The following is a 27,708-nucleotide window of genomic DNA, read 5'->3' on the forward strand; positions in this document are numbered from 1 at the left end:
GAACTGTGTGCGCGCCTTATTGTCCAGAAGCAGAAAATTGCAGGTAAAAGCTCATTTGTAGAGACTCCTTCCGCTTCCTGTTAACTTGCATGCAATGATCCTGTAAAGTAAAGTCATAGGTACAGTAAATAGTTGTGTGAAAAACACTTGGCCATAAATATGAAATAATCACAGTAAACGCAGTAGAGACCACCCATAAACCCCCAGTACATACATTAGGTTCCTGGTGGGTATGTTTGATTAAAGTGGGCTTAGATGTTCTCCTGCCGCCCCCAAATTTGTATGCATGACCGTTTGGACATGGCCAATAGCAACATTTGGGGATTTCAGCTTTGTAATTCTGTTTTGAATTGTTTTATTTAGGGCTTGTTAATATCAAGGATCTGGAGAATCAACGACATTTTTTTCAAGGCTCCATGTTGAGCTCTCACAGCAATGAATTTGCAACATAAGCAGTAAGAGAGTGACATTTAAATTGGAAGGAAGTGAAGTTTCTTCGTAGATATTTTGCGGTTCTTTAGTCTGGTAAAGTAAGCACGTCAATACAACAATTCTACCTTCAAAGTGTGTGTTTTCAGCCGTTGGACTTGCCAATGCCACGAGGCTGCTTTTACTTGTTGACATGCTCGTAGTTCTTAACAAGAGTCAGTACACTCGCGTTAACTTTATTTTGTTTGCAGTTGGCTTGTATATTAGAATATTAGAGGTTTGGTTCAAGCCTCAGGCCCTGCTGTTCTTCCTTTTTGTTTGTTTAAGCAAAAAAGGAAATGGTTGTATTTGGAATTGTTGAAAAACAAACTTTGATCATGAAAATGTGTATAAAGTAACAGTTCTGCAGCTGTTTTGTTTGCTGTTATGTTTTACACCTTGATCGCTGAATATTTTTCTCCATAATTCAAATATGCAGAACAGTTCAGCAATAAGAATGTCATCAGAGGCTACTTGAAGGGCACTGACACAAAAACCCTGCCATGACGGACTCTAAACAGTTATTGTCCGACAACTAATGCTGAAATCTGTCAGTGACAAATGGTTTTGATTGTGATATTTGAGGAATCTAGTCTGCATCATTACCCTTTCGTCCTTTTAAAATATTTTAATCACTAGACACCGCATCTCTGCTTTTTGCAGATGATGTGGTTCTGTTCGCTTCAAGCCGTGATCTCCAATTCTCACTGGAGCGATTCGCAGCCGAGTGTGAAGCAGCTGGGATGAGAATCAGCACCTCCAAATCTGAGACCATGGTCCTCAGTCGGAAAAGGGTGGCGTGCCCTCTCTGGGTCAGGGATGAGATCCTGCTCCAAGTGGAGGAGTTCAAGTATCTTGGGGTCTTGTTCACGAGTGAGGGAAGAATGGAACGGGAGATCGACAGGCGGATCGGTGCGGTGTCTGCAGTGATGCGGACCTTTTATCGGTCCGTTGTGGTAAAGGAGCAGCTAAACCGAAAGGCAAAGCTCTCGATTTATCGGTCGATCTACGTTCCTACCCTCACCTATGGTCGCGAGCTGTAGGTCATGACCGAAAGAACAAGATCCCGGATACAAGCGGCCGAAATGAGTTTCCTCCGCAGGGTGTCCGGGCTCTCCCTTAGAGATAGGGTGAGAAGCTCGGTCATCCGGGAGGATGTCAAGAGTAGAGCCGTTGCTCCTCCACATCGAGAGGAGCCAGATGAGGTGGCCGGGGCATCTGATTCGGATGCCTCCCTGGTGAGGTGTTCCGGGGACGTCCCACCGGGAGGAGACCCTGGGGACGACCCGGGACACGCTGGAGAGACTATGTCTTTCGGCTGGCCTGGGAACGCCTCGGGATCCCCTCAGAAGAGCTGGAGAAAGTGGCTGGGGAGAGGGAAGTCTGGGCGTCCCTGCTAAAGCTACTGCCCCCGCGACCCGACCTCGGATAAGCGGGAGAAAATGGATGCATGGATAGACACCACAGTGGGTGAAATATCAAACTTTCATCCCATCTTTCTTTGATGAACCACACTGCTATTTAATTATTACCTCATTAAAAGCTCTAAATTGCCTCGACCCGACTTGTTCTGGACTGAAATCAGAATCAGAATCGTCCTTATTTGCCAAGTATGTCCAAAAAACACACAAGGAATTTGTCTCCGGTAGTTGGAGCCGCTCAAGTATGACAACAGACAGTCAATTTACAGAACACGTTGGAGACAGAAAGACATTGAGAACAACAGTCAGTGAGCAATAAAGGGTTGCTAGCTATCTGGTAATGCCGGTAAAAAATGTTTGTTTGAATCTTTTTGCACAACTGTTAAAAAAAAAAAAAAAAAAGAGTCCTCTAACACTTAGAGCAGTTCGAATGACTAATCTCGCAATAGTCCGGTGCAATGACCATTGTGCAAAGGGCGCCGAGACTTCAAGGAGTGTATGCGGTTTAAAGTGACGAGTAGTGCGATAATCTGGGACAATGTTGATTGTGCAAATGTTGCAGATACTCCTCAGTCAGTGTGCAAATGGGGCAGATGCTACTCTGGCATGAGTGGCCAGTATTGGTCAACAACAAATATGCAAATAGTGCAGCGTGGCGAGACAACTACAGTGAGTCCAAGAGTAGTATATAATTGGACCGACAGAAATGTGACAACAAACTCAGACAAAAGAAATTGGCAGCATGTTGCAATGGAATTGTAAGTTAGCTGTAGATTGCAAGAGGGAAGAAGCTGTTGGAATGTCTGGTAGTTCTAGTTTGCATTGATCGGTAGCGCCTACCTGAGGGAAGGAGCCGGTGACCGGGATTTGGAGGGTCCGAGAGGATTTTGCACGCGCTTGTCTTAGTTCTGGCAGCGTGCAAGTCCTCAAGGGTGGGTAGGGGGGTACCGACAATCCTTTCAGCAGTTTTGATGGTCCGTTGCAGTCAGAGTTTGTCCTTTTTTGTAGCAGCACTAAACCAGACTGTGATGGAAGAACACAGGACTGATTCGACGACCGCTGTGTAGAACTGCCTCAACAGCTCCTGTGGCAGGCCGTGCTTTCTCAGAAGCCGCAGGAAGTACATACTCTGCTGGGCCTTTTTGAGGACGGAGTTGATTTTGATCGGCCACTTCAGGTCATGAGAGACTGTAATTCCCAGGAACTTGAAGGTCTTGACGGTTGACACAAGGCAGCTGGACAGCTTGAGGGGAAGCTGTGGCGAAGGATGCCTCCTGAAGTCCAAGATCATCTCTACAGTCTTGAGAGATTCATAAATGCATGTTGACATGGACAGTAACAAACCATCATCAAAAATCACTCCTAACGTTATTTTTTACATTTTACATACCTCCATTTCATTACTGATTCATAACTAATGATGCAGCTGCATCACAGGATGCGATCTATATTGAGCACACTGAGGAACTTCCACGCACTTGCGGTGTCCTGTGGTGTTTTTATTTAATTTTTTTATTTTTGGCCTTCCTTATTGTGAGGTTTGTCCAAACAGTGTAAATTGGACACATAAGGCTTGTCTGTTCTTGTGCTGAAACGGCCTCCTTATGCTCACGTGCCTTTGCGATACGTCCAGCGGAGACGTAAATCACTTTGCTTGTAGTAGACTGTTGAGAGATTAGTGCTGCTGCTGTAGCAGGAGTCTTGTTTTTCTTTCTCCTCATTCCCGGTGACAACCCCCATCCCCCACAGAACCCTCTCCCGGACACTCCAACGGTCTACCTCCTTCTCCACAGGAGAACTCTGGAACCAGTCACAGTGTTGAGGTTTTGGAAGAGCTCCTAAATATTTTCGGGATGACAATGTAATTTCACTGACTTGGTTGCGTTCTCATGCAATCCTCCCTCTCGCTCACCAGTCTACTCCTCCCCACCTCCCCTCCTTGACTTTACACCTCACTACTTTCTGTACTTGCTGCACCTACAGGCACACTTACTTAACCCTAAAACACCTCTAAACCTTTTACTGTTGAAAGGTGAAACCGGTTGGCGAAGTTAAGGATTTTCCAGCTCAATCGTGCATTGTATTTTGGCACCCTTTCATCACTGTTTCAATGCGACCCTTGGTGCAATACATTTTGGTGAACAATGCAATTGAACTTGCGGGCCAAACTATCCTCTACTTCAGACTGGTCACAAAGTGTGACTGTGGATGGGCATAATAATCAATCGTCAACAAGTCTGATGATAATTTGTAGAGATGTCCCTATCCATCTTTTTTTTACTTCCGATCCGATACCGATATTGCAGCCTTGAGTTTTGGCCGATACCGATATCTGTCCAATCTGATTTCAGCAATAATTGTACATAATGTACTTATTTTGTAGTATGGAATGTTAGAAAAGCCTTGCCCAAGTGATATTACTCAGAGAACAATAATGTTCAACGGTAGGTATGAGAAAACTGACCCATTTATTATTAACCAATGGGTTACATACAGTAACTGCTGTGTGCATCTTGAGCTCAGAGGGGCAGTGTGGTGATCAAGAGCATTGTATTTGGATTAAAGGATTTAAAAAAAAAAAAAATTGGAGATATAAAGAGAGTGACAACATACAAGGTTTGTAAATCCAACATAAGACACTTGGATTTGAAATCTTCATCAGACTCTATGAAACCCACAGCGGCAGTTAAGCTGTGTTAGCATCACAGTTCAGCTCACCAATAGCTGATTGAACATTAGCTAAGCTTCATGTTAGTTTTGCGTTCAATTGAGAAAAGAATAGTGTTTGACAATACGGAAACTGGTTTGGGACCATTAAAAACCGATCGTGAATGTGTTAGACTAAACGTACGTGTAGACTCTGCCGCTGATAAATGTTTACTCCCATATATATTTTGATATTTATAATCACAGTAACAGGGTTACATAAATTGGTAGCTGTAAACATTAGGGGAAAAAAACATTTATTAATATAAGTATACAGTATATTATCGCTGTTGGGTGGAAGTAATTGCCATATTTTTGGAATTATTAAACATTTTATAGTTTGTTCTCAAGCTATTCTCAATTCTTCAGATTGTTTAATAATTTGTAAAAATATCAGACCCTTGTGTCAATGTCCATGTATAGTATTGACATGCAAGTTTGAGATTGAAAACATTATAAAAAATAAAAAAAAGAGATTGTATAAGCATGTACATTTGTGGCAATTTATGTTTAACTTAGCTACAAATAGTGGGTAGAGTGAATAATTCTGGGATTTATTATTGGGGTTATTTGTTCTGCTACACTGGTAGTTTGTTCTTGTTTTATATTAAAAAAAAAATCTAGGAAAACTTACTAGAAGTAATCCGTTATAGAGATGAACTATCATCATAAAACTTTTAACTGTACAGGCAGTGTTTTTAGTAACATTTTAATTAATCATTACCGTTGTAAAAACAAGTTAACCATGTAAAATAATAAAACAACCACACAATTTAAAATAATGGTCTCGATGCATATGGTGATGCTGGATGAAAATACTGGCACCACCGGAGTCTTATTGCTTTGAATGCCAGTGTGCTTATGTTACCTAACTTACTGTATGGTGTGCATTCCTTTTGTTCTTTTGTTGACATCTCAGCACAATCTTAGTGGTCTAAAAAGCCAAAGAAACAGCTCAATTTTTAAAGTTAATCCTAGGAAAGACCAGTATCAGATTGTGACTGTACGACAATCGCAAGCAAACATGGTTTCACGGTTTTGCAATTACAGCTCTAAAATGTTTAAAAAAAAAAAATTTTTTTTTAATGTTTGTGTAAAATTTTGTACATCGAACACGCTTCCATAGGTACATTAGCAAATATGAAAAGAAAATAAACAAATTGCCAAAAGACAAAAGTCGTCAGGCTCTATGACTGCTCGCAGCAATCACTGGCAGGGGAGCGGTCTCGTCACTTTGCCAGCACTAACGACTCAAGGAAGAAAAAAAAAACACCGGCCCGTACTTGTGATGTAAAGTTTTAGCCGTTTTGAAACAGATTTTTTTTTTTTTAAGACTCGGGTATACCTTGAAACTGGTAACCGATGCTGATGCTGACATTGACGTCTCGCATGATGATCTCCGCTGAATAAGTGTTAAAAACACATGCCTAGAAGTAATCCTTCGCTTGCTGAGCCGAGGTATTGTGTAACATTATATATGACGGCCGGTCATGTTTTTTTCTTTCAACTTCAAATTTATATTTCTCTGTTGTGTTCTGAATTGTACATCAGGGACATTCAACTTAAGAGGTTCAACATTGTGTGTTTAGTTTTGCTCAGACTATAGTCTCCCGCTCCATTTGTGCTAACAGCCTTTTTTTTTCTCCTTCTCTTTCTCTGCAGTGTGCCCGAGGGCCATTGAAAGCCCCCTTGAGGAGTTTCATAAATACACAGTGAACGAGAAAAGACTCCTGGACTATTGTTATTGTTTTTACCCGTTTTCTCTTTCGCACAAACACACCACACACATACATACAGGGGCGGGCGCACACACTCACACAGACAAGGAGACGTAAAGGAGAATGTTGGAGGTCCAAGAGGAGAGGCCAGCGGCGGCAGGTACAGCAGCGACACATTTCAGTAAGAAGGAGCGCGGCAAGAAGGAGCGAGAGGAGGCCAAGGACGGACGGGGGAACCTCAGCAACCTCGGGAATCCAGGCTCCAGGAACGTCCGTGCCAAGGCGCCGCTCGCACACGCGGGCAGTCCACACCAGCACCTCACTTCGCCCTGTTCTGTCGTACTGGTAACCCCATCAATGCACTCCAATAGGCTAAAGAACTCCCCATCCACCAACACACAAAGGTGAGTGGGGCCAGAGTCCATGTGGAAATGAATGATGTTGAGCATGTCTCTATAACCATGCATTTCTTTTTATGAAATCTAGCAAAGCATGTTTATCTGCTAAGTGAAAGGAGAAAATACGTGCCACGTATTTGACTGTTTTCAGACTGAAAATGTAAGAAAATATGGAGTTTGGCCCTTCATAGCTGTAAAAGCGTTCATTCTACAAGATTTTGTCTGAAAGTTTGCGTTCATTTATGCAGTGTAGTACATTAGTTAGGCGGGCAGCGCAAGTGGTTAGCACATCAGACTGGCAGTACTGAAGTCCTGGGTTTGAACCTCAGCTCTGGCCTTCCCGTGTGGTGTTTGAATGTTCTCCTTGTGCGGGTTTTCTTTGGGTGCTCCGGCTTCCTCCCACATTCCAAAATTCCGTGTGTTAGGTTCATTGAACGCTAAATTGTCCTTAAGTGTGAATGTGAGGGTGAATGCTTGTCTATATGTGCTCTGCAATTGACTGCTGACCAGTCCAGGGTGTTCCTAATCTCTCACCCAAAGTCAGATGGATTAGACTCCAGCTCTCAGCAGTGACTGATGAGGACAAGCACTATAGAAAATGGATACATGGACCTGAGTGAGCTTTCACTGATTGGACCAGGAAAAGAAGGTCGGACTGTTTGTTCAAGTTCATTCCAAAAGTGTTTCCACACCAAACTCCTCCAAGCATGCCTTTATGGGCCTTGCTTTGTGCAATGGGCCACAGTCATGCCTGACTGTCACCACAATGTCGTAAAAACATCAAATTTCACAAAATGTCTGAAATCTCTTTCGCACAGATCTTAAGATCTAACTTTTTTAAAACAAGGCCCAGCCAAGGGAGGTTTTTCCCACAACAATGTGTGTTTTCACACAACGATGCAACATCCCGCAATGAGATAATTTTATGACATGAGCACCAGAACCTGGCGTGACCTCTAAAATACTTGATGGACGGCAATAATTGCTTTCAACACAAAAGGCAAAGTGAGTGGCAGGTGTGAAACCCGCAGTGCTGTCCCTGCATTGCGGGTGTCGTCCCGCCATTGGTGTGGCTCTGATGCGGCCTACGGTGGTGTGTCGGTGCTTTTTATACAGAACAGCCATGTGGAAACAATTGCAGCTTTTACGGTACACCCTGGACTGGTCGCCAGCCTATCATATGGCACATACAGACAGAGGACCATTCATATGGACAATTTAGATTTCAGTGAATTTAACATGCATGTTTTTGGAATATGGGGGGAATAACTGACAAAAGCACGGTTAGAACATGCAAACTCCGCACAGGAAGGCCCGAGGGCGGATTTGAGCCTCCAACCCTCCAAAGTCTGTGTCGGATGTGCTAACCACCACCTTAGCTCGTCATGCCAATCAAAAATTGGTTTGAAAAGATTCACCTTGTTTGCCTTTAATTGACACAAGGGCGTGAGAACATACTATTACATACAGTATCGAAAGTCTTTACTTCGCATCGAAAATATATTGCTCCTGGCATAAGGGTCTTCAACCCTTTTCACTGTTAGTTACTTTGACAAAATCAAAACAGTAGGTACTCTTGTGTTTTCATTATGATAGGTACATATGCATTCAAGGGTCACTTAGAATGTTTGCAATTGCAAAATGTGTAATTTGGGACATTTGTTGATCGTGGATGTTTTTCATGTTTTTGTCCCCATCTAAACACTGAAAAAAATGTTGCAGCTGCAAGTTACTGTTTTTTTGTTTTAAAAAAAAAAAAAAGACAATCCAAGTTGTTTCATTGACAGGTGACTGATAATTTTTTGCTTTGTGTTTATAAAATAAAAAAAAGAATAATAAAAAAAGGTGGGATGGCTGTGATTGGTTATAGAAATACCAAAGGATTTAATGTGCATTATCTTTGACCAATTGGTGAGCGTCTCAGTATCAGATGACTTGGAGAGGAGTGCTGTAAATTGGAGTTATTAAGGTCAAGAAAAAAGACGGTTGTAAGCAATGAGTCAACAAGGTGTCTGTTGTATTTTCTCTGCATGTGTGCGTATGTCACACTGTATGATAGGCTGTGGTGAAACTGACTGTATTCACGTCCAACCTCAGCATGCCCCTGTGGCCTCAAGCAAAGGTCCTCCATGTGTGATCTGGAGATGTCCTGGGTTCAGGGAGTGCATTGTCTTTGGAACTTTTCCCTGCAAACTCATGTATCAGTCTCTGGAAACAGCTGTCTGGACTGCCAAAACTCTCCCTGGCGCTCCCCTGTTTTTTTTTATTTTTTTTTTTAATTTTTTATTTTTTTTAATTTTTTATTTTTTTTATAAATACTCGCAGCAGCCCTGTGTTTGTACATATACTAGTGAGCAAGGCTGTGGTTGTGCTTTTTGGACTTGTTGGCATTCGTTTCACACTGCTTGTACGAGGACGAGTAGGAGGGAGGGATTAGGGTGTGGCAAGTAAATTCTCTGAAAGTTGGATTTGTCCTGCTCGACAAGACTGAGCTGCTTTCATAGAGAGCGAGTTTGTCCGCAGCAGTCATTTCTACAGGGGCGATGTCTGCAATGTTGTACTCTTTCCATGGAGAGTTTTGGATGAGGTAGAAAAGATTTCTAGGTCAGAAGCGAGATGTCCTATATAAAACCTAAATTGAGTCCTCTACACATTAAATTTTTACCAAATTGGATCATGACTGGGTTACCTCAGGTGGAGTAGTGGTAATGATGTTTGTCTCACAGCTGAGGGGTCATGAGTTTGAATCTCTGCTCAGGCCATCCCTTGTGGAGTTTGCATTTTCTCTTCATGCTTGCTTGAGTTTTCTCAACGTTCTCCAGCTTCCTCCCACCAGTATTATTTTTTGACAGCAAATTTTATTTAGTCTTATTCAGTCTTTTGACAAAAAAAAAATATTTAGATTTTGTCATAATTTTGTCATTTAGATTGTTTTAGGTTTAGTCTAGTTTTGGTTGACAAAATACCATAAGATTACAGTTGTAAATTTAGTCAGCTAAAATAAAAAATGTGTCAAGGGTATATATTTAAACTTTCCCTTCAATTTCTAAAAGTAATCACATTCACCTAGATCAGCAGTACGCAATTTGTGATAAAAGTCCCACCAGTCATATGCGACCTCCCTTTAGTGGTACATGAAGGAATCACTGAATAAAATGTGCATAATGTTTCAGTGGTTGAGAGCTTCTTTGTTTTTTTTAATCCAGTAGAGTACATTTGTAAAATTAATATACCTGTACCTGTCTCTGGCAGGCATTTACGTCTCATTTTTATTTGTTGACAAAAATGTGAAAACAGACAACTGAAGAAGGCATAAAATTGTCGGGTCAACTTCATCCCTCAATTCGCCCTTTTTTCAGTGTTGGTGTTGACATGGACATAATGCAGAAAAATGCAAATCACACTGCCCCTGTCCTCCCGCAAAAACGGCACAGCAGAAGAACGGCGAAGCAGAAGAAAAAACAACATGGGGAGTTAATCCTGTGATACTGATGGTACAAAAGAAGAAGCCTTGTGGTTTTGTGAGACTTTGGAGGTGTATTTTACCTGAAAATTGTCAATTCTGAATTGTTTGACTGCAGGGATTTCCTTTCTTTTTTTCCCGTTTTGTTGTTCATGCTCATGCATAACTGAACTAAATATTTGGCTTAATGTAAAAAAAAAAAAAAAAAAAAAAATCCTGAATACTAGTTTCACATTGTTTTTCTTTGTGTGTTCCTTTGCGTAAGCCCTAAACCTAAGACGGAGGCCATGGTACGCTCACCTCCCGTCATGTCCCCCTCCACTGCCTCCCAGATGGACTCTAAAATGCCCAATCAGGGTAAACCAGGGAGCGCTGGCAGCCAATCGCAGCCCTCGCCCTGTGATCCCAAGACTCTGGGTGCCAAAGGAGCACAAAGCGTGGCAGGGGGCATCGGGCTGAAGAATGGCCAGAGCTTGACCTCCGGCACCAGCTCCAAAGTGAAAGTGAAAAGGGAGCGAAGCACATCGGTGGAGTCGTTCGAACAGCCGGAGAGCGGAACGCCCACGAGTGACGAGAAAGGTAAGGCATCTTATAACTGCCGCTTGATTCATGTTGACCAGGTTTCAGAGGCCAGTATTACTCAGAGGGCTTGTAAAGATTTGCTGGCAGAACCTATGATTTCATAGGTAGATTATGCCATCTTTCTTTGTAATGGTTTTAACTGCTCACCGCTGAAAGAACGGAACAGCTAACAGCGGAACAGGAACAGCTACAATGCTTGAATGCTTTTTTGTCTGTAACTCATGACGGCCCTAAGTCTTGTAGCTATAAGCATGATCTCTTTTTGGGGATGGACATAATAATAAATTAATTGATCTTGGAATTAATTGTTGATTAATTGCATTCTTGAAGCAATTGCACTGCTTGGCCTCGCTGTTGACTGAGTTTCAACGAGTTTGGTGTCTAATGTAGAACAGTGTGAGATTAGCTATTAGGAGTTTAGCTACATCCAGAGTAATTTAAAGGAAATGGAAATTAACGACGGGGAAATTGAATGCTCTTGAGTTGACTAAATTATTGGAACCGGATTGTTTGTTGAACAACATTTATGGTCCACATATACAATATAAACAATTTAAGGTAACCAGTAGCATATAACGTTATCTGCGACCAAGCATTCTACTTGGACAAGTAAATTTCTAGTTGGTCCTCACTTTACGAAAGTTCTTCGCTTTGTGCTTTACTGCCGTTTTGAGGTTACAAACGGCCGACAAGGAACTAGTTCACGCAGCGGCCTAAGAACATGTTGTCACATGGCACAAGAAGGCAAGGTCAGTTACAGCACTTTCTGTTTGTCATTTGATTGTTTTATATTTATTGCCTAAAATAGTTTTCCACACAAATATTTACCGACTAACTTTACTGCTGCATTAGCGTAGGTTAATGATGGACTACGTCACATTTCGACTTGTGTACAAATTCGAGTTACGTTGCCGCCGTAGCAACGGAACTTCCCCTGAAATGTCCTTCGCTTTTTTACGGTCTGTTTAGATTCTCAATCATCTACGTCTAGGTAATGTGCAAGAGTTGAATCGAGGCAACAGGACTCTTCTTGGTTGTTGAACCTACCTTTCAACAACCAATAAATGGTAAATGGAGTGCACTTATATAGCACTTTAACTACACTATCACTGTGCCCAAAGCGCTTTGCTCACACATTGACACACATTTATACACTAATGGGCGGCTGCTGCCATGCAAGGCGCTACCAGGCCCACTGGGAGCAAATCGGGGTTTAGTGTCTTGCCCAAGGACGCTTCGACAGCGGACAGTACTTATAGTATATACACATGCCTGCCTCTCATTGTAACTTACAGTGCCATGTGTAAGACCACTTTTGGTTTTGTGTGTTTGCGTAGACAGTAGCAGAGTGAAAAGGATGTGTGTGGCGGAGAGGAGGCAGCCTTACAGTGGAGCCGACTGGTGCTCCGGGGGAGAAAGTGACGAAGATGACAAAGGATTCTTCAGTAAGTGTGCTTCCGAGCATGTGTTAGTGGTCCAACCGTTGATCAATTCCACGCGTGACTGCACTGCAACACCTCCTAAAGCTGCGTTGTCTCGCCCTTGTCTTCCCGCAGACTGTAACTCCAGTGACGTGAAGCCGCCAGATTCTGTCACCCATTCTACCTCCAACGCTGGTCTCAGCCGCTCATCCACACCCTCCCACAATTTACTCGGAGGCCAGGGCTCCACGACGGAACCTGCGAGTGGCCAGAAACCAGGCTCCAAACTAGTCTATGTCTTCACCACAGAGATGGCTAACAAGTAAGGAAACTTGCAATAACACTATTCCTTCTCAGAAAGTGTGTGTTGGGGCATTAGTGGCGGGAATGAGAAATCGCTGTTGTGCTTCACTTTTTTGGTGCTGTGGAAAACAAGGAAGAGTTGAACAAGAGTGTTAACAATTATATCGATTAAACAGAAGCAAATGGAAATGAAAGCCTGACGCCAGTAAAGACCGTGTATTTCACCACACTAACCTCTTTCCAAGGGTGTGCGTATAAAGTACTGTAGTTGCTGTTTTCTGATCTTGACATCGTGGTCACTGTCCTATCTGCTGCCAATTGAATACAAATGATAAATGGTTGTTTCTGCTTGCTGATACTGTATCTGTTTTCCTTCTTGACTTCAGGGCAGCTGATGCAGTTCTGACTGGCCATACAGAAAACATCATCACCTTCCACATGAAAAACATCTCCAACGGCAAAGACAAAGCTCACCTCCTCCTGGTAAAGACTTGCTAATATTCACCTACATTTATCACAGATAATCATCTTCACCTCTCTAATCATGTTTTTGTTCTTTTTTCCCCACCTTATTTTATTAAAGAACAATGCCGCAAACACCCTCCGAAATGACTCCAAGCCTTCCCAGCAAACGCCGTCCCATGGCCAAGATCCGAGCCACCTGCCTGGATCCAAGCCGTCCTTAACGGGCATGGCAGAGCCAGCCCCACCCCAGTCCACAAACCAGGGAAGCCAGTCTGGCGTTCTTCCACAGGATGGCTCGTCCACCCAAGGCATTGAATCAAAAAATCTTCCCAGCAGTAGCCCCAGCAACAACGCAGGCCCTAATGACCAGACACCCATGAGCCAACCTGAGGCAGGCCTCAACGCTCCCACAGCAGGTGAAGTAGGGCAGGGCGTAGGGCTCGGGGGGCCGGGTCTGACGCCTCAGCAACAGCAGCAACAATTGGCTCAGGAGCTTTTAAATATGGAGGCGAATACAGAGGGTCTGTCCCAAGAACAGTTGGAGCATCGCCAGCGCTCACTGCAGACATTGCGAGACATCCAGCGCATGCTTTTCCCAGATGACCGCGACGCACCACCCCCTGGGCCTCCACAGTCACACGGTGGGCCCCACGACGGAGGCCCTGACTGTCCTCCCCGGAGGTCTGAGCCAGGCCCTTTGCAGGCCATGATTGCACAATCTCAAAGCCTTGGACCACCAGGTGGGCCAGGAGGACCTCGCCCACAAGGGCCACCCTTTGGACCTCCTCACGGTCCCAGAGACATGCCCCCTTTTCCGCAGGATGAAATGGGTCCTCACATGGGAGGCCCGGGTGGCTGTGGAGACGGTGATCAAATGACCCCAGAACAGGTGGCGTGGTTGAAGTTACAGCAGGAGTTTTATGAGGAGAAGAGGAAGAAACAAGAAATGCAACACCGGCCACTTCCTCCAGACATGATGATGCACCCCCATGGTCCACGTGCCATGATACGAGGACCTCCACCGCCCTATCAGATGGGCCCAGGAGAGATGTGGGGAGGACCAAGTGGGCCACAAGACCCTTACCCAGAACGCATGGGCATGGGCCCTGGCCCTGGTCCAAGAGGCATGCCCCCTCATATGCAGAGGATGCCTGGCTTCTCAGGAATGATCAATCCTGAGATGGAGGGCCCCCCGCGGCCCGGAATGGGGTGGCCTGACGACATGCCGCCTCGTATGGGAGATGCACGAGGGTTTCCTGGTGGTCCGGGGGCCATGTTTTCTGGCCCGGGTGGTAGAGGGGAGCGCTTCCCAAACCCTCAGTCAGTCCAAGAAGCAATGTTCCACCAAGGTATGGGCGGAGAGAAGGGCCTTCCCCCTGGTATGATGATGGACATGCAAAGGATGATGGGCCACCAAAGAGGTGGAATGGAACCCGGTAATAGCATGGGTATGTTTCCAAGAATGCCCGGTGACGGTCCTATGAGTCCATCGTCAAGGCTCCAGGGAATGGGCGGTCGAGAAATGGGTCCCGAGTTCGGCATGGGGCCTGGTCCTGGGCCAGGACCTCACATGCACCCTTCCAAGCTACGAGATCCTCCAATGAACTTGAGTCCAGATGAGATAATGAGAATGAGAGGAGGCCCTCCCATGGAAAACATGGCTGCGCAGGCCAGGGCAATGCAAGGGCCGCCCTTCCCTGAGCAGCCGCAACCTGGAGATTTTCCTATGGGGCCTGGGCGACCTTTCCCAGGGGGTCCCGGAGGAATGAGAGGCCCACATGGAGAGCAACCGTTTGGCCCAGAACACAGAGCAACACCAACGGGAGGCAATGGTCGCATGAACCACCTCCCCCCCAATGCTGGCCCTCCACAGGGCCAAAGAGGGCGCAAGCCAGCAGATCTGAATGTTCAAGCAGGTGGGGGCAACTCTCCTAATGTCAACCCACTAAAGTCCCCTCCTCTGAGGCAGGTGCAGTCACCTATGATGGGCTCGCCCTCCGGAAACCTCAAATCACCCCAGACACCATCCCAGCTAGCTGGCATGCTCACGGGTCCCACGGGCCCCCAGGCCCCTCCAGCACCCCCATCGTCTGCGCCAATGAAGTCACCGCACTCCATGATGGGATCGGCGGGAGCCTCCCCCGTTCACATGAGGTCTCCTTCTCTTCCTAACCCCTCGCCGGGATGGGCCTCCTCGCCGAAGCCGCCCATGCAGAGTCCTGGAGTGCCACAACAAGGTGGCAAGCCCCCCCTCAGTCTCACCTCACCAAACATGATGGGGAACATGGAGCAAGGTATAGTACACTTTTCCTAATGCTTTTTGGTTTTCAAGAAAACCTCTGAATTTGGGGACAAGGATACAAACAATGACATCGTGTCAATACTATAAATATCCATATGTATATTTATCAAAGAATATACAGTAGACCCCCCACGTAGTCGCAGTTTGACACCCGCCGAATCACCTTTTGGCGGATTTGTTTTCTCATTGTTTTTATTTTTTTTATTTGGGGGAACCAACCCTAAAACCGCTTATTGGCGGGTTATCCCCGCTTATTCAAGAATTTTTGGGGTTTAAAAAAAGTCTCCCCCCGCCCCCCAATTATAATGAGCGCCAATTATTCGCGGATTTTCGCTATTCGCGGTCCGGCCTGGTTCAACTCCCTATCCCCCGCGAATAGCGGGGATCCATCCATCCATTTTCTGAGCCGCTTCTCCTCACTCGGGTCGCGGACGTGCTGGAGCCTATCCCAGCTGTCATCGGGCAGGAGGCGGTGTACACCCTGAACTGGTTGCCAGCCAATCGCAGGGCAGATACAAATAAACAACCAGTCGCACTCACAATCACACCTACGGGCAATTTAGAGTCTCCAATTAATGCATGTTTTTGGGGATGTGGGAAGAAACCGGAGTGCCTGGAGGAAACCCACGCAGGCATGGGGAGGACATGCAAATTCCACACAGGCGGGGCCGGGATTTGAACCCCGGTCCTCAGAACTGTGAGGCAGATGTGCTAACCAGTCGAGCGGGGATCCATGATGAATTAAAAAGACTTTAGCAATCTACCAAGTGCAGTACTTCTGATTTGTTTTATTTAGATGTGGAGTGCAATATATTCGGAACATGTTTATAGTTGAACACAGACATGTAAATTTTACATTACTTGTGCAAATGTAAACTTTTCTTAAAGGGATTGAATTTGTCATCAAATGATAGTCATGATTTTATTATATGGTTAATATAATTATAATCATCACATAGTCTCAAACTAAATCATGTTTTAAAAAAATTTACAACATGAAATCATCTTAATTCCCTTATTAGGGTCAAGAGTGAGCCGGAGCCTATCCCAGCTGAATTTGGGCAGCGAGGCTGGGTACACCCTGGACTGGTCATTGGCCAATCACAGGGCATGTATAGACAAACAACCTTTTACCCTCACATTCATACCAATGGAGAGTCTTCACTGAACTTAACATGCATGGCTGTGGGAGGAAGCTGTAGTACCTGCAACATGCAAACTCCACTCAGGAAGGCTGGAGCGGAGATTTGAACCCAGAGCTTTAAAACCGTGAGGAAGACATACTTACCACTAGATTACTGTGCAGTTTACAGAAATTATCTATAAAATATAAGTTTCCAAGATATAATAAAATACACGATATGACTGGTTCTGTTTCCAGACAATTACACTCTGCCAATGTCACCCATTTGTATTTTGGGAATGCAGTCGCCTGGCTCCATCTTGTGGTCATACAGTTTACCACACATTGTCACAAATGCCAGCAAATCTCAAAGTTTTATTCTGTTTCTGTACTCCCACCTCGCAGGTGGTAATGGCCCTGCCTCTGCCCCGCCTTCATCCGGCGCACCGTCTGGCCCCATGTCCCTCCCTGGCAACGTGCCGACGGGCAGCACTTACACCATCCCGCCCGAACCCACACTCTCCCAGAATCCGCTTTCCATCATGATGTCGCGCATGTCTAAGTTCGCCATGCCCAGTTCCACGCCGCTCTACCACGACGCCATCAAGACTGTCGCCAGCTCAGATGATGACTCGCCCCCGGCGCGCTCCCCTAACCTGCCTTCAGTCAACAACAATGGTAACGTTTCAGTTGAACAACAGCGTGTGTGTATGTATGTATGTATGTATGAGTGTGTATATATATAATATAATATATATAATATATAATATAAACATATATTATATATATATATATATATATATATATATATATATAATATATATATATATAATAATATATATATATATATATATATATATATATATATATATATATATATATATATATATATATATATATATAATAAAATGTGTATATAGTCGCGTGACATTGCAGATTTTCACCTATTCTGGGTGGGTCTGGAATGTATCTGCCACAATAAACGGGGGTTCACTGTATCCTGAAATAATTATAAGCTCATCTCAACTTAGTGTGTCAGTGCCATTACTTATTCTCTTGCATAAATGGCGACAGGTGAATCTGCAGTTTTATTATGTAAATTCTGCTATCTAGTGGAAGAGCGATTCATTGTTCTGCCTGTCACTATACGTCACTGGCATAAATAAAGATACATTCATAGTGAATAAATAAATAGTTTTTGTACCAAGAAAGTAAACTTTCATAATTTCCTGATTATCTCTCACAGTACAGGAGAGTGTATTATTCTAATATAAATAGATTTGTATTAAGTATCATATATTTTGTGTGTGTTCATAAGGTATGCCGATGAACCACCAAGGCAATCCCCGAATGATGGGCCCTGGTAACTCTGGACCCATGCCAGCCCTCAGCCCACTAGGTATGAACCCAATGGGATCCCAGCCCCTCTCACATGGAATGCCACCACAAATGCCCTCTCCTAATGCCCCTAACATGGGCCCTGGTATGATTCCTCACGGCATGATGATCCCCCCTAACCCGCAAGACCCCGGGATGGCCAACCCACAAATGATGCCCCAGGGACGTCTGGGTTACCCCCACCGAAACCAGGGTTACCCGCTTACCCAGTCCCCGTCTCAGCAGGGCCCTTTCTCCCCGCACAACGGGCCCGGGCACCAAGGTTTCCCCAGTCATCCCATGGGCTTCCAGGGAGAAGGAGGGCCAATGGGAGGACGGATGGGGAACATGCCTCACGGGGGAGGGCCGGACGGAGGCATGTGCAAGCCAAACACCCCCGGTGGACCCGAGTTTAACAACATGCAAGGCGGGTTCAGCGAGGCGGACCTTCACGAGGTGATGCGGCCGGGAGCGTCCGGCATTCCCGAGTTCGACCTGTCCAGGATTATCCCGTCGGAAAAACCCAGCCAGACTTTGTCCTACTTCCCTCGCGGCGGAGGAGACAACCCTGGAGGCAAACTGCCGCACCCCTCCGGCTTCCCCATGCAGGCCATGATGGGCGACGGCCCTCCGAGAATGGGAATGCCCATGCAGGGGATGGGTGGGATGCCCGGGGTGCCCGGTGGGGGGATGGGGCCCCAAGACATGCCAATAGGCAACCCCGGCCAAAACCCCATGCGCCCCCCGGGGTTCATGGGCCAAGGCATGATGGGCCACCAGCCCCGGATGATGTCCCCGGGCGGTCCCGGGGGAATGATGCAGGGGCGGCAAATGGCCCACCCCGGACCGGGTGGCTCCCCTAACATGATGATGTCACTGCAGGGCATGGGTGGCCCCCCGCAGCAGACAATGATGATGGGGGGGCAGATGAGGCCGCGTGACATGGACATGGGCTTCAGTCCGGGCCCTGGAATGTTCTAATCGGGAAACTTTGTATCCAGAATGTTCTGGGACTTTGGGGTCTTTGTACGTGGGAGGCGCTAAGTGAGGAAGTATTATCCAAACAAAGTGGATGTACCCCGGAATCAACTGAACGGAGACGCCCTGTCACGTCACGCTCGTGGACTGCGGGGACTTTTTCCCAATGGAAGTGGGAGTACCTTTTGCCACAAGAACAATTTTGACTTACGAACTTCAGAATGTATGGAATTGTTGTGCAAAGTTTTTGTGTTTTTTGGGGACTTATCATGGGGAGTTGGACATCAAAGATGACAATATATGTTAGCTTTCTTTTCCTCTTCCCCGAATTAAGAACAAAACAAAAAAAAATAATGGATGCGGTATGGAACAGGATCGAACAGGAACAGGATCGAGAAGAATTTGTGCTTTGTGAGGTCTTGGGTGGAATTTCACATTGTCTCCATTGTTTTTGACTGTTTCTGTACAGTATATATGTGAGCGTGTGTGGTATGAGCGTGTGTGTGTGTATAGGCATTCTATCAGTGACCTCTCGACTCCTCTTACCCGACTTTACTTGGGCGGGGGGGAGCGCCCCCCCTATCCCCTTAAAAACATACTGTACTGTTTACCATTGGTGGGCTATTCGAATATTAGTCTATTTTAATTTCCTTTGTTAACTCCAGTGTATAACAAACCAAACTATGACCTCATTAAGATAATAGTATTATTAAAAAAAAAAAAAAAAAAAAAAAAGACAAAAAGCACAAACATGGACTGTCTGCCGGAAGCGTCTTCTTTTTCTTTTTAACCACATGAAGTGTGTGGGGGGTGGGGGTCTTTGCAGCACACAATTAACACATGATTACAAGTTGTGCTCCAAAACTTCCAGGACTTCTTTAGCCAGCGTGAATCCTATTGCTAATACCCAGATGTGTTCTTGTTCCTGTTTTTACTTTTGTTTTTTTTTTGGGGGGGGGGGGTTTGTTGTTTTTTGACTCTTGTTGACTCTGGGTAAATCATTCCCACAGCAATAATCCCTCCCCCCTCCCTCCAAGGGTCCTCAGAGTGGAGTGGGCTTGATGCCGAATCGAGGTATGTCAGGTAACATAGAAATAGAGTTAGCTAGATCTGGTGTAACGATATCAAAAGCGAGGCCGCCAGCGAGACGCCAATGTAAACGCGCACTGCTTTTTGCCATCCAGTTGACTTCCTCTCTTTTTCTCTGTTGTATAAGCTTGTCATGTGTTTCTCCGTTGGCTTTGGTGCAAATAGTCTACCAAGGCTGTGGTGATGGACTACAAATAAAAGATATTGTTTTGGTATATACATTTTGTCCGTTGCGTGTACGTGTGGATGGACAGTAGGTTGTGGCTCTTGGCTACTCGCCAAAGGTATTAACCCCTCTTTTTTTTTAGGATACCAGTGATGGCAAAGAGTGATGATAGGCATAGAACAGAAAATGGAAATTACAGCGACATAGGAAAGCATCTGGCTGCTCAGCACAATATGACCAGTCGGTAGGTGATGCTTTATTGATCCCGTAGGACCAGAAGCAGGTATAAACTTAAATATACAGGGTGATTGAAAAGTAACTCCCTATTTTAAAATACTTATTTATTCATGTTATAATATTTTTCTCAATTTTTTTGTGTATGTTCCATGATTAAAGGAGCAAGTCTATTCTACCAAACCAACGACTTTGGAAGAAATTGAAGGGCGAATACGAGAAGCTATGTCTTCCATCCCACAAGAGTTCCTTGTGAAATCCGTTAATGCGGTTCCCAAGCAGCTTGAGAAACTGGTGGCTAATGCTGGCGCCCATATCAAATTTTAAATAAAACTCCATGCAATACACTTTCTTCCCATGTTCATTTCTTGTAAAAATTATAGTTCAGAAATAAATTACAAGTACTTAAAAATAGGGAGTTACTTTTCAATCACCCGTATATAATTTTATTACATTTGTTTTTTCCCCCGGCATATTTTGCTACCTTCCCACAGATTTGTTTTATATTTTTTATTTATTTGCATCCTTACCTTTTTTGCCTTCTGTGTTCGCACCTCCCCCTCTTTCGTCTCTGACCTTTCATGCCTTGTTACCCTCAGACCTGCTTCCCCTCTACAGATGTTTTCCTTTCTGACCTCTTCCAAACTTTTTTATTTTATTTATTATTATTATTTTTTTTTATAAATTCATGCATCCTTACACGCTTCCTTCCACCTTAGACCCCTTCCTTCCTTCGGCTTAAAACTACTTTTCAGCCTTGTCCCCTTTGGTATCTATTCTATAGGCCATGTCCACACAGTAATGGGGTTTCTTTTTCATTTTCATAACGTTTCCATTCAACATGGAATGGTTTCAAGAATGTGTCCCCGCACAGACGCTGGAACGCTGTAATATATATGCCAGGCCTGAAGTGGCGCTGTAATGCTGCCGCAGGAAGTCACCCAAAAAGGAATAAGAAGGGAGCAAGAAAGGAGACATTTGTGCGGACTGATGAGTAGAACGTCTGCTTCCTAACGAAAGCCCGAAACACCGGCAAGGTAAAGATTATTCGACTTGGGGATTGACTATTGTTCTTGTTGCCGTTGGCAGTGTCGTGCGGTCACTGGGGCTACTGCATCATCGTCTCCGGAAAGACGTGCATGTGTATTACGCACAGAAACGTAAGGCCAGCGTTTAGAAATGTATTCACTCTGGGACCTTGTTTCAAAAATGCAGACAGGGTAGAGTCTTTCTTTGTACTTGACTCAAATTGTCATTTATGTGTAAACCTAGTTTTGGCCTACTGTATAGGAATTCTTATACGTGTAATTCTGATCAAATGACAATATTGTTAGGTGGACACCTCTTTATTTTATAACACAGCTTCAAAGGGTGAGTAGCTCTGCTTTATTTTGGTGTGTTAAAAAGCTACTTAAAAACACTGGCTATGCAGTGAAATGTTTTATGATGGCCACAGTTTGAGCCTGCTTGGAAGCCATTCAGTCACAGAACAGACTTTGGAGATTTCACTGTGTGACAAGGTTTATTCTTATTGCTCATTGGGTGTCCATTTTGACACAAAGTGACCAAATATGGTCCTTTGCCCAATACCTGCTACCTAGGAGTACAGAGCCTGACTGTTCTGTACTCCCATTTGGCAGGTGTTCAATTTCCCATATTCTTTTGAGACTCAACTAACAAGTACTAGTGCTCTCCATTTTGCCTCCATTGGTTCAAGATTGTCATTCATTCATTTTATATAATTGATTATGTGGTCTAATACTAACACTGGAATCTAATACTAAAAAGTACTTGGACAGGATTCTGTTCCTGCTTGTTCATCAGAATCATCTTTATTTCATATAAACACACTGCAACTGACTGTTTTACACAACCTCATTTGTGTATAAAATGGTCATACAAGTCTTCCCCTGAGGAATGAAGTGACATTCGGTTTGTCAGCAAAACCAAATAAACAAAACAGTGGAGTTAATGTGGACATGATGTGTAAATGCAACAATAGCATGCATGTGTTCAGAGTTTCGACGTGTCTCCTGTGCTGTTGCAAAGCGACCGGTAAAGGTCAATGTCGAGTGAGTATGCTGAAAGCACCTTCTGGAATTCCTGCAGGGGGCAGTAGAGGCCCCTGCAGCCAGGAATAAGTTGATCCTAGAGAAAGGAAACGCACTTGATCGGTCACGAACAGCAGGGTGTGTGACGGTGCCGTCGACGTGTTCGTACCTGGCCCATGTACGATACTTTGACAAACGCCTCCTTGGTGCGCCGGTGCTCGTGAAGCTCCAGCGTGACGTCCGCGGCGTAAGGCGGCCACTTCATGTCGAAAATTCCAAGCGCCATCAGGCACGGGATCAACGTGGTGTCGTGGGCCGAGTACAAGAACAACTTCCTGTTTGGCAAAGGCGTCCACGAAATGACAGGAATTACATTTAGTAGAATAAACTGGAATATAAGGGAATTTAAAACATTAATAGGAATAAATCAATGCTTATTAAAATATCGTTGTCCATCAAAAAGGAGGCATCTCTAAATTCACTTTTGTTTTTCTTGGCAGGAAAGAATTTAGGAGAATATGGGGAAATGACAGGTTACAGACTTAGTGGTGATAAATCCATGGGAATTGGATGTGAATTAACAAGGGAATTTAAAGACAACAGGAATACAATTCATGTGAGCCAGTGGAAATACAGGGGAATTTAAATACATTATTAATGGGAATACAAGGAATTTAACATTGGTAGGAATACATTCCAGTCAATGGGAATGACAAGAAATACAGGAACTGCAGTCAATAGTAATGGGAATTTAAAGACAATGGAGTTATAAGGATATTTAAAGACAATAGGAAGAAATCCATGACAAAATTGGAATATAAGGGAATTTAAAGACATAAATGGGCATGAATCCACGGAAATTATGGGAGTATAGGTGAATTTTAAGACAATGGGAATAAATCCACAGGAATAAGATAATACAGATGTGGTTAATGTTAATGAATCCATGGAACTAAATGAGAATATATAGGAATTAACAGGACTATATCGTTGCTGTCCAATAGAAAGCACGTATCTCCAAACTGTAAGTTACATCATTTGAAAAAGAGTGTTTTTCAGATAAAAACCTAACAAAAATGGCAATGATCATTTCAGTTAAAAAAAACTTGGCAAAACTAAAAGTTTGTATTAATTTCCTTCATGGTAATAAATTGTCCTGGTGTCCAGCTTTGGAGTATTTCCCAAACTCTCCTGTTAAACCTGCCAAGAAAAGTTCGTAAAGACGTAAATACTCCAGTCATGAAGAAAGGTGCAAGTGGAACCTGTTGGGTTCTGATGAGCTGCCTTGTAGCTTCTGGTCAATGTTAAATAAGAACATGTGCAGCAGAGGTCCCACGCACAACTGCAAGTTCTCCCTGTCGACACACGTACACAATTATTGTGTCACGCTGTCCTTGTTGACTCTGATTAAGAGTGATAGGAGTCATTCATTGTTACAATGGCTGACCTCTTGCTGGGTTGGTAGCAATAAAACATCATGTCCACGGCTCTCCGCTCCACTCGGCTTCTCCACGTGTTGAGCACGGGCGGGCAGGGCAGACCATGAGCCTGACAATACACATACACGCGCACACGCTGTGTCACGACGAAGTTTTTGTTCCCTGACACATTTCAGTTTGTCTGATGTGATCATGCTAACATTTGTAGCGCAGGGTTTTAGGCGGGATGGTGATTGCTGTGTAAATTATGTGACATCGCAGAATAGCGGACAGGCAGACAGCTTCAGTATTTTCGATTAAAAAGGAAAAACAACGCTGCATTAAATGGTTTTCAATTTACTGTATTTGTTTAAATGGCTCAAACAGGGGCCATCATAACCGTTTTTAACTGCATAGCTGTGCAAACATGTTTAATGGAACATTTCACATGCAATACCAGTCAAATGTTTGGACACACGAGTGCTATTAAAGGAGAAACCGTGTCCAACCTTGGTAGACAGTGTACAATTTGATGAAGTCAAGAAGTGCAAATTGTAGAAAATGACTTCAGTCGTAGGAAAAAAAAGTATTAATTCTCATAAAACGATCCCTTTATTTGCAAAATATTACATCTTTTTTGGTGGATTTTTTTTTTTTTTTTTTTTTAATGACTATTCCTGTAACATTACTCTAGGAAGCAATCCCAATTGTTTTTGTAAAATTACTTCAAAAATATTTACTTACAACTTTTTTTTCCAAAAATAAGATTTACTTAATCTCATGATTCAATCTATTTCTACAATAGTTTTGTGCCATGACTTATTTATAATTAGTTTATATATTAATAAAAAATAATACACAAAATTGTAATTTCTTTTTCTCAGTGCGATACATTTTTTGTAGAATTGTTTGCAATGACTTGTCATCACATTACGCCTCTCAAAGCATCTGTTTTTCCTTTCTCCCCTATCCAATCAACAGACAGCAGTGTGCACAGCTCCGCCCAGTGCAACTGTTACCCCAATTAAAGGGTACTTAAAAAAAAAAAAAAAAAGGGGGGGATGTGATAACCCAATTTAAGACTATCTTTACACAATCAGGATTTTGGGGGCCGATCAGCAAGTTAAAAAAAAAAAAAACGATAAGATGGCGCAATGTGTCTATTTACATGACTGCATTTATTGTATATACTTGTATACTGTATCCAACCTTCTTCTGTACAGCTTATCCTCACAGGGTTTGCGGGCGTGCTGGAGCCGTCCTTCCCAGCTCAAATTATTCTCTAGCATTTTAGACAAAAGTTAAAACATCAATGACCTCTAGGGGGCATTCAAGGATTGGCCACTGACATAACTTTAGATCAAATCAACATTACATGACAGAAATAATGGGTGCTAACTTACTGTAATTAAATTACTTTAATAAATACTGTTAATGACATACTTTCTCACTGTCCCAGCTATATGGACGAGTGCAGAGTTTGAGTCTTTCGGACACTCCCCCCACGCTGTTGCTTGAACGCGGCATTCTCCTCGTGTACATTCTTCAGGTGCTCGATCAAATTTGTTGTGTTGAAGCATTTAGATGACGTTCCCCACGACATACTTCAGTTGTGCACAGACTGGAAATAACTTACGTGTTGTTTGTCTGAGACACCGCAAAATAGTCCCCCACCGATGTTTTTTTTTTTTCATTGAAAAGATTGAAAAAACTTTATTGGCTGTCAGATAGTTACAGTAATGCGCAACAAGACACGTGACAAGGCAAAAAATAAACTAGCTTTTGGATTCATACACGACGAAGACGCGGAAAATGTCTTGTGCGGAGCCGATCGATGACGTCATTGATCGGATTGGCGACTTATGACATGAAAGCCGATCAGCATGAAATGCTAATTATCGGCCGATACCGATAACACCGATCGGATCGGCGTAAAGTCTAATTAGGAGTGGACCATATGGGCTAGAAATAACATCAAAACATTCAGCCTGTTCGTTATCAAATAAGTATGAAACTTGATTCCCTCTGACTTGATAAGGGTTCACTAACACTCTACTTTTTAAAACTTCAATTTGAGTTCTGTTTGCATCAATCACTTTTCCCAACTAGATAACAGTTAGCCAGAATGCTAAGCGAGCGTCACCTCTCTGGCGACCATGTCGTCCCTGATGAGGACGAAATCGACGTCCGGTTTGTCGCTGATGCCCAGCTCGCTTCGGATCCTCTTCAGGTCGGCCGCCATCGTCCGGCAGGAGGGCCACCTCTTGGAGGCGCATGCTGGTGTGCAAACACAGTTCATGTTTGACCCCCCCCAAAAAAATGTTAAAATAACCCTAACAAAATTCCCGCTTTTGCGTCGTCGTACAAACCCGCTGAGCGTTCTGAGCAGCCGGCATCCGTGGTAGTTGGGGTACAGGATTTCCGACTCTGCATTCGTTGTTAATATGGGAACCATTTCTATGTAAGCAAAAGAAAAAAAGTGAAGAAATGTTGGAGAAGAAGGAATGATCATGTGAGTGAGTTTACCTTTTTGTTTTTGCTGGAAGAGCCCTGCGAGCAGGCACTTGGCAGACTCGAGGGTCCTTACAATGTTGGTCGACCGCACACTTAACATCGGAAATAATGAAGAACATTAGAATCCGCTGCCTGTATTTCAATGGCGGCGTCGTCTTCCTCCAATCCTCACTTACTGGACCTCATCGGGGCAGAAGGTAGGGCTGAGGAAGGCAACCTCCTGGACGTATCTTCTCCTCATCTTCTCGCCCAGCTCGAACAGCTGCTGCATGCCCAAAGTGGTCAGCTGACCCGCGAACACGCCGCCCTTGTATGGTCGACACACGAGTAACTTGAACGTGAGTGTAAAAAGAAACATTACCGCAGTGTTTATCAACCAGAACAAAGAAACCTACTCACGCTCAGAGTCTTCTTTCTGTAGCTGTCCTCCAGTGGAGATGGAGGTCTGGGCCCCCCATCGAGGTCCGTGACCACGTAGTTGATGTGCGTGTGGGCCGGAGGCTCCAACAGGGTGGGCACCCATTGTGCCTTTCAGCAGAAAAGAAAGAGTATCATGACAGAGGTGAACAATTACCACTAATTAGTACTCATTTAGAGACCTTGTTTAACTTAAAATTGTCCAAATCTTTGGAATTTCAGCCTCTGAGTAAATAATTATGATAATAAAGCAGACTGATTATCTTTGTGTTTCATCAAAATAAGACATTTGGAAACATATTTTACTTTGTAAAATAATTATCAACATTTATGCCTATTTGACAATTTTTTTTTTTTAATCCAGTCATTGAAAACGTAACTGACAGATTAATCAATTATTAAAGACCTACGATGGATAAATATTGAAAATGTTTTTTTTTTTTAATGCTGGAACCGCAAAGCTCTATGTAATTGTAGTTTTTGAGTCATCCTTCTGACTAGCAAGCAAACACGTGCAACCGACACGATGGTTTGAATGTTCTATTTTACCTCCAACACATCAGGTATGGATTTAAGCGGCGTCCGAGCGCCGTGTCGAAACAGCACTTGAACCAGCTTGAGCTCGTAGGGCGACGCTTTGGAGCCGCCGTCCGCGCTGCTCTGCCTCCACCACCACACCGAACCGAAGGCGATGGACACAGGAGCCAAAGACGCCCACTTTGGGCCAAAGTTTCCTCATGGCCGTACCGCTGAAGACAATAAAATGAATTGAGGTGAGAATATACATGAAGTGTTGGGAAGATGACTTTGGAAATGTGTAGTTGGTTGCAATTACAGCGACACTGTTGAAAATGTAATAGTAGTGTAACTATGGCAATTACTTTTTCAAAGTAACTAATTACATTTTGATGATTTTTCATTTTGAATCAATGCATCAACAGGACCCTTGGATGAGGGTCCTGTTTTGATCCACTCTATAAAAGTGGATCAAAACCATAGATCTTTATTTTGCAATTTACCACATTCTTTGTACAAATGATAAACTTATAACAAAACATGATGAAATGTAAATACATCATAAAATGTTTGTTGCA

General features: G+C 43.9%; 2 protein-coding genes across 5 annotated transcripts in view; one reads left to right on the forward strand and one right to left on the reverse strand.

Annotated features, from left to right (window-relative positions):
- bcl9 (BCL9 transcription coactivator) overlaps positions 1-20,185 on the forward strand; it is a 44,056-nt gene extending 23,871 nt beyond the window's left edge. For 3 of the 4 annotated variants that reach the window (XM_061692358.1, XM_061692357.1, XM_061692359.1), the window contains exons 3-10: positions 6,258-6,717; positions 10,440-10,753; positions 12,094-12,201; positions 12,313-12,499; positions 12,867-12,963; positions 13,064-15,239; positions 16,776-17,048; positions 17,689-20,183. In XM_061692358.1, the coding sequence (XP_061548342.1) occupies positions 6,437-6,717; positions 10,440-10,753; positions 12,094-12,201; positions 12,313-12,499; positions 12,867-12,963; positions 13,064-15,239; positions 16,776-17,048; positions 17,689-18,728 (4,476 nt within the window). In that variant the 5' untranslated portion in view covers positions 6,258-6,436 and the 3' untranslated portion in view covers positions 18,729-20,183. Of the gene's footprint in view, positions 1-6,257; positions 6,718-10,439; positions 10,754-10,952; positions 11,506-11,747; positions 11,824-12,093; positions 12,202-12,312; positions 12,500-12,866; positions 12,964-13,063; positions 15,240-16,775; positions 17,049-17,688 lie in introns of those variants that run through there. The other variant, XM_061692360.1, reaches the window with a different exon arrangement.
- Positions 20,186-22,017: 1,832 nt separating this feature from the next.
- On the reverse strand, positions 22,018-27,353 carry acp6 (acid phosphatase 6, lysophosphatidic). The gene is given in 12 exon segments (XM_061692107.1): positions 22,018-22,362; positions 22,435-22,600; positions 23,528-23,620; positions 23,713-23,813; positions 25,827-25,925; positions 25,927-25,960; positions 26,053-26,140; positions 26,210-26,289; positions 26,374-26,504; positions 26,597-26,725; positions 27,164-27,313; positions 27,315-27,353. Coding segments are annotated over 12 exon segments (1,245 nt in total). The 3' UTR covers positions 22,018-22,227.
- Positions 27,354-27,708: the final 355 nt, after the last annotated feature.

The sequence above is a fragment of the Phycodurus eques genome, chromosome 12 (genome assembly GCF_024500275.1).
Source record: "Phycodurus eques isolate BA_2022a chromosome 12, UOR_Pequ_1.1, whole genome shotgun sequence".
NCBI classification, from domain to species: domain Eukaryota; kingdom Metazoa; phylum Chordata; class Actinopteri; order Syngnathiformes; family Syngnathidae; genus Phycodurus; species Phycodurus eques.